This window comes from Antechinus flavipes, chromosome 1, assembly GCF_016432865.1.
Source record: "Antechinus flavipes isolate AdamAnt ecotype Samford, QLD, Australia chromosome 1, AdamAnt_v2, whole genome shotgun sequence".
Taxonomy (NCBI): Eukaryota; Metazoa; Chordata; class Mammalia; order Dasyuromorphia; family Dasyuridae; genus Antechinus; species Antechinus flavipes.
This window is the reverse complement of record NC_067398.1, coordinates 334378268-334385403: the sequence shown is the minus strand read 5'-3', so window position 1 is coordinate 334385403 and position 7136 is coordinate 334378268. Positions and strand designations below refer to the sequence as shown.

General features: G+C 52.9%; 1 protein-coding gene across 1 annotated transcript; it reads left to right on the top strand.

Moving 5' to 3' along the window:
* Window positions 1–2141: 2141 nt before the first annotated feature.
* Window positions 2142–6881, top strand: KREMEN2 (kringle containing transmembrane protein 2). Its single transcript, XM_051968334.1, has 9 exons — window positions 2142–2705; window positions 3362–3536; window positions 3699–3790; window positions 4126–4250; window positions 4372–4525; window positions 4897–5229; window positions 5364–5483; window positions 5614–5692; window positions 5971–6881. The coding sequence occupies exons 1-9, from the start codon at window positions 2618–2620 to the stop codon at window positions 6191–6193; spliced, it is 1389 nt and encodes a 462-aa protein (XP_051824294.1). The 5' UTR covers window positions 2142–2617; the 3' UTR covers window positions 6194–6881.
* The last annotated feature ends 255 nt before the right edge of the window (window positions 6882–7136 follow it).

Below are 7136 nucleotides of genomic sequence, written 5' to 3'. Positions count from 1 at the left end.
CCCATGCATATAACTTGTAAATAAAAAGCTATTAAAAAATTAAAAAAAAAAAAAAGAACATTGGTTGAGTTGTACTGTGCAAAAACCCAAAGGTAATGACCAGAAGATTGACCTTTCTTTGTCTTCCACATAGTTCCCTATCTTCCTACTAGGTAGAGCTGCCCAAAAGTAAGTGACCCATTACTAGGGGCCCTCGAGCAGAGGCTAGATGACTCTCACTTGCAGAGACATAGTAGAGACTTTTGAGTAGACGATCATCACTGAGTCCTTTCCTACGCAGAACTTGGATGATTTCTGGGATCTGTGATTCTGAGTTGGTATCAGTGAGAGAGTTGAGGGATGAGGAGTTGGATTCATATCAAAAATGAGTAAATGAGGTTTTGGGTGGAAAATAGGGGAAAGTCAACTTTCTGGTCATTAGCTTTGAGCTTTTGCTCACTGAAATGCAATAGATGTTCCTAAAGTTCTTGTGTGAGGAAGCTGGATGGATAGGATGGAATAGGAGCAGGGGAGTTGGGAGGGGAGAGGTGTTTTCTGGGACACAAGAAACCAAGAACAGGCGATTGTCCCCCATCTCCATTCCTGGCATACCTTGGGAACCCAGACTATAGATTTTAGGGTTCTCATTTTTGAGATAGAACAAGGTGGATAAGGTAGGAGTAGGGGGGGGGGTAACCTAAAGTGATAGCAGGTATGGATTGGTGTAGGACTAGAGAAAGGCTTGGCATTCAGGACAAAGAGAGTTTGGGTCTCAGTCTGTGGACCTCAGGGAAAGTTCAAGTTTAAGGAGGAAAAAGAGGAGACTTAAAGAGTCTGAGGCTTTGTCCCTCCCTCATCCCCCATCCCCTCAGCTTCTACTTGAAATCTACTGTCTTCCTGACCTCCAGTCCCCATCCTAACCTCCAAACTCCACTTCTTCCCATGATCCAAGTAGCCTAACCCCCAAACCTGACTCTCTCCAAGGACCCAGGTGTCTTGACCCCAGCCTTCCCTGAACATAATTCTCCTCCCATCTCCACACACCTGTGCTGGCCTCGCCCCAAGCCCCAGGGGCAGCTGAGCAAAGCAGGGAGGAGTTGTGAGGAGGGCCTCAGAGATCAGAGGAGTAGGGCCCCTTGGGGGAGGGGCAGGGAGGGGGCTGGGAATTTCCCCCCACACCTGTCTGGGCCTGAACTCCCCCTCCCCTTACAGAGCCAGGTGGGGGGCATTGGGGAATTCCACTCTAGAGCCTAGAATAGGCCAGGGGGCCAGATGCCAGGGTCCCCTGCAAAGGGTGAGGACTGGGTATCAAGATGCAAGGACCACAGGGTCAGGATGTCTGCACCCTATGAAGAAAGGGGGCTCGGAATCCAGAACCCTAATCCCTGAGAGATTCAGGATTGGAGACATAGCTACTTCATTGTGTCAGACACCAGGTGGGATTTATTCTTTAAGTTCCATGTGCAGGGGAAATAGGGCCTCTCCTATTGACCCTAAATTGACTCTTGACCCTAAATCCTTAATACTTACATCTGATCTCTTAGTGAGCATGTCTAGGAACAGAGGATCCCATCTGACAATGTGAGCCTAAGCATGAGGAACCCATGTGAGAGTGTGACCCTTTTTGTAAACTAGCACAAGAGCCTGTCTGGGAGCTCATAAGCCTGTGATCGTGCTTGTGGGAGCAGCAGCATGTCTGTGAATGTTCCCACTCTATACCACGTCTATGTCTTCGCATGCCTTAATGTTTATATCTCTGGGTCTCTGTTAGACTCAGAGTCTCTGTCTGTTCTCTCTCCTCAATCCCCCCAATCCCCTCTGGGCTTGGACCTGCTCAGACAGCTCCAGATGCTTCAGTACCATCCCCCCTTCCCCAGCCCCTGAAATGCAGGGAGGGGACAGGACTCTCCGATCTCAGAAAAGCCGTCTAAGGCTGAGAAGAGGATGCCTGGGTTCATGGGTGGGGGTGGGGAAAGGCAGGTTGAAACTCCCATCAAGGGGGAGGGAAGGAGTGGAAGAGAAGGGGAGGTGTCTGGGCCTGTAGCTTACTCTCTCAGGCGGGGCTTCCCAGGCTCCCCCCCCCAGGCTAGGGAGAGACCCACCCAGAGAAGGAGGGAGATCCCAGGTGGGGAGTTTGAGAGGGAGGGAATTAGAGACAGAGAATGAGAGGGAGGTCCTGGAACCAGGCAAAAGCTGAGCCGGGAGGCACCCAGGACAGACCTGGCAAAACAGAAGTGGGGAGAAAGGGAGAAATTCAGAAGAGACACAAAAAATTGAATAAGACAGATTCAGAAATACTTGGATTATGATAATATAGGTTTAGGTAACAGAGAAGAGTCATAGATAGTGAGCAGGAAGAGACTCAGAAGCCGGTTGACAAATCAGCAAAGCTCAAGAGATGGGGGCAGGACTCACTCTCAAAGTAGCTTCTGTTCAAATGGCTTGGTGAAGATCCAGGCTATGAGAGAGTGAGAAGAGCTGTTTGGGGAATTAAGAAAAGCAGGTGCCAGTCACCTGGAAAGGGAGGTGAGGTGAGTGAAGGGCAAGAGAGCCAGGACTGAAGGGAGCGGTGGGGGACCAGAGAGGAGTTAGAAGGCCCCATGATTCTGGCTCTAAGGATCTCCCCATAAAGGGGGCCATGGGACCCTTGGAACTCTGGAATCTCCTGCTGTTGCTGCTCTCCCCTACCCTGACCCTGACCCTGGGGGGGAATCTGCAGAGCCCAGGTGAGTCCTCAAAAACAACCCAAGCAATATCCCTTCTGGGAATTAAGCATTTAGCCCCCAGCTTCTTTCTCTCCTGGGATCCAGTTATTCAATTTCCAATCTCCCCCCTCAGTAGGACAGGAGTCTGGTCCCATTGCCTCTCTGCCTTCTCTGAGCAGTTAGGCATTTTGTTCCCTAGCTCCCTCCTTCCTGGATTTCTCTTCTCCTGTCTCCTTAGCCACTCTCCTCGAATCTCATGGTACAGTCCCTTTCCAATATCTAGGTGTCCAGATCCCTGCTTCCTCTAGTCTGAGAACTCGGGCATCCGGGATTGTCGCCCAGACCTTTACAATTCCAGGACCCAAGGTATCGAGTTCCCCTGGCCCTTTTCCCTCTAAGGCATCTAGACCTACAGCTTCCTTTCGCCCTAGAACTCAGGTGTTCAGTCCCCCAACCCTCTCTTCCTAGAAAGTCCAGACCCAACTCTCTTTATATAAGCTGATCTTCCTCACACCCCAGGTCCATTTTCCTGTTTGTCCATTTGTCTCCTTGCCTGCCTGCTGACCTGGAGGTGGGGGCGTGGTTCTGACCCCTGGAGGGAGGGTTGAGGAGGGAGGAAGGCTCTTTAGGAGAGAGCTGCCAGTCCCCGACATCCCTAACCCTGACCTTGCAATCAGCGCTGTCGGAGTGCTACCAGGTGAATGGGGCAGACTACCGAGGCCGCCAGAACCGGACCGGACCCCGAGGCAGTGGTCGGCCCTGCCTTTTCTGGGACCAGACGCAACAGCATAGCTACAGCAGCAGCAAGGATCCCCAAGGCCGCTGGGGCTTGGGAGCGCACAACTTCTGCCGGTGCGAGAGGACTTGGGCCGGAGTGGGGCAGGGGTGGCTTGGGTGGGGGGTACACTTTCTGTTTCTGTGGAAGATTCGGGGAGGGAGGGAGGGAACTTTGCCAGGACTTGGGGGAAGAAAGGAGGAGGAGATGAGGCCTGACAGGCTCTCCATCTCCTTAAGGAATCCCGACGGAGACGTACAGCCCTGGTGCTACGTTTCGGAGACAGAAGAGGGGATCTACTGGCGATACTGCGACATCCCCACGTGCCACAGTGAGCCTTGGTCTGGGAAGATGGGCGAGCTCACCTGAATCCTTAATGGGAATAAGATAGCTTGAAGCCAGGGGCGGGGACAACCAGGTCCCGAGTGAGTGGGACACAGGGGGACACATCGGAGTAATGATGAAACTACCTGGTGCTTGGAGAACTTAAAAGTATGACTACACACTCAGAACAGCTGGGGTTCTGGTGGGTGGGGAACCTGAGCTAGACCAGAACCCCAAGGCCTCAGGCTTGTGGCATTGGGAGTATAGGAAGAGGAAGACAGGGCGGGGAGTGGGGAAGGAGGACTGATCCGTTTTCCATTCTCCTTTGCTTCCCTTTCCCAGTGCCGGGCTACTTAGGCTGTTTTATGGATTCCGGGGCTCCCCCAGCTTTGAGTGGCCCCAGTGGCACCTCCACCAAACTCACAGTACAGGTCTGCCTGCGCTTCTGTCGCATGAAGGGATATCAGGTAACTCCGACCTGTCCTGGTTCCTTCCTTTCTCTTACTTCCCTGTCCTAGCCCCGGCCCTGAAATTGTGAGAACAGGGAGGCTGAGAAGAGCCTGGAGGTGACCGACCTCTCTCCCGCAGCTAGCTGGGGTAGAGGCCGGTTATGCTTGTTTCTGCGGTTCGGAGAGGGACCTGGCCCGGGGACGCCCAGCCCCGGCCACAGATTGTGACCAGATCTGCTTCGGCCACCCGGGACAGCTGTGCGGTGGAGACGGGAGGCTGGGCATCTATGAAGGTGAGGGTGACTGGAAAGCTGAGAAGGAACCACTCAGAACGTGGGGGAATGAGGGGACCCGCACTTTAAGATGGGGGGGGTGGAGCCTGAGTTTTGATGGGATGAGGAACTTGAAAAATAAGGTGGGGTCTGAAGTGGGACCAGACTAGGAAAGGGACAGCCTCCAAAGAGGTGGAGCTGGGTATGAATATGGGAAAGGCGGAGGAGGAGGATTGAGGGGGTCGAAGAAATAAAATAAGTGGGTGGGAGCCGCCTAGGGAGTCTCTCCAGACCTGTATAACCCGGATTCTTTCCCCTGGGTAGCACTGCGCAGGGGCTCAATGAGATGGCCTTAAGCCATTTGATAACCGTGCCTCCTGCCATCCCTCCAGTGTCTGTGGGTTCCTGCCAAGGGAATTGGACTGCCCCGCAGGGTGTCATCTACTCTCCGGATTTCCCAGATGAATATGGCCCGGACCGCAATTGCAGCTGGATTCTGGACCCGCCAGGGTCGGCCTTAGAGCTCACCTTCCGCCTCTTTGAGCTGGCCGACTCCAGAGACCGTCTGGAGCTTCGGGAGGCTGGCTCCGGCCGGTTACTGCGGGATTTCGATGGGACAAGGCCACCGCCTCCAGGCCCCCTGCGCCTTCCTACAGCTGCCCTCCTGCTTACTTTCCACAGCGACCCCCGAGGCCATGCGCAGGGTTTCGCCCTTACCTACCGAGGTGAGGGGGCACATCCTTCCTATCTAGTACACTCTACTCCAGTACATCCTAACCCCCAGCCTTCAATTCTCCAGACCAAGTTAATTATAGTCTTGCCCAGAATTCCACTTCAAGTCTGGATCTTCTCTCCTCAGGAATTTTGGATTCTCTTGAGGACTTGGGATCCCCTCAAAGCTTGGCCCAGACCTTGCCAGTCCCCATGGATGGAACTAACTGCAGCACTGGGCCTGGGGATCCAGACCCTGGAATAGGGGGTGAGAGCACCCAGGGGATTACCAGGGGAATTGGGGGGGACTCTGTTTAAGCGACCGGAGTTTCAGAGCTGCCCTTGGGTTTCTTTAAGCCCTTCTTTATTCTCACGGTCGCTCTCCCATCCCTCTGCAGCTGGGGTCTTCTACACGGTGACGGTGGTGTCCGTATTGCTCCTCATCCTCTTCTCCTTCTACCGCCTGCTTCGGAAACGGTGTGTGACTGGACCCTCTGAGACCCAGGAGAGACCTAGGCCAGCCCCGGGGGGAGGGGAGGGGCAGGGGCAGGATTAGAATTAGAATCCTAGGGAAAACCTGAGGAGGGCTGAGGGCTAAACTAAAGACTGGAAGCTGAACTCCTGGGTCCCCGGAGAGCAAGGGCTTTGCGGGAGGGGAATAACGCAGAATACACGGGCCTTGGGAGGGGAGAGGATGAAGATTTGGATATCGGGAGAGGAGGCAGGACCCTGTTGATCTCCTCCCTCCCTCTCAGGAGCTGTATGCTGGCACCAGGGAAGGGGCTGATGGGGCGACTACTGGTGCTGGGGCCTGTCAGGGGAGCTGGGAGAAGCTGGGTCGTCTGGTATCGCCGGCCCCGTGGGGTAGCTGTCCCCAGTACCACTGGAGACCCCGCTCCTGAGGGTCCAGCTCTGGGCTACCGGCCCCTCAGTGCCTCCAGTCAGAGCTCTCTTCGATCCCTCATCTCAGCACTCTGACCCGGACTGGCAAACCCACTCCAGCCCCGGAATCTTAGCTCCTATCAAACTACCACGTCCTCTAAAATCTGCCCATTCCAGACCAATCTAGATTTCTTCACTGGCCCCTATCCCCCCATTTCTTCTACTGATGGTCTAAAATGGAATCAGAAGACAACCAGGGGACAAACCCTGGACACTTGCTTCCCGACTTGTGAATGGAAAAGGGCTGGGGGGGGAAGAAAGAGATAAAATAGGAAGCAGTCAAACCATCAGCCTTGTTGATGGACCTCAAGATGATTAAGTCCAAAAGATAGGAGAAATACAGAACTGTGGACCCCTCTACTCAGCACCCCAGGACCATGTGACAGCAGCTGACAGATTCAGGGGCAATCCCTAAATGTGACAAAATATGTACTAAGTTGGGAGTAGGTCTGAGATTACTGGAAAATGGTGCCCTTTTCAGGAATCTTCTTGAACCTGATGAAGAGGTCACAGGTCAAGAAAAAGTGATCAAAGACCTACTGTATAGATTTTGAATAAAGGGACATATTTTTATACTGACCCTGGAGCAGTCTATTTCCTTGCAAAAGAGAGTGGAAGGGTTAAAGAAGTTATGCAGTTATTCTAAGGAGGTTGGATGTGGAAGAATTGTTGGACACTGGTTTTGAATGATTAAAAGAGGGCAAGGATGTTTGAGAATATATAAAACATGAGTGGGCTATGCAGAAATTATGCAAATGAAAGATTGCTGGAAGTGATTTATGAGAGAGAGGAAAGGAAAGAAGAGATATGACAGGGCTTCAGTCAAACAGACAGACAGTAAAGAGGGTCCATGGCTCTCAAGGACTGAACTCCTCCCTGATACACACGTCATCTTAACCAGATTCAGTGTTGTAAACTTTCCTGCAGCAGATATCATTATTAATCTTTCTTTCCCCTTTCCCTGTATTCTCTTCCTCCC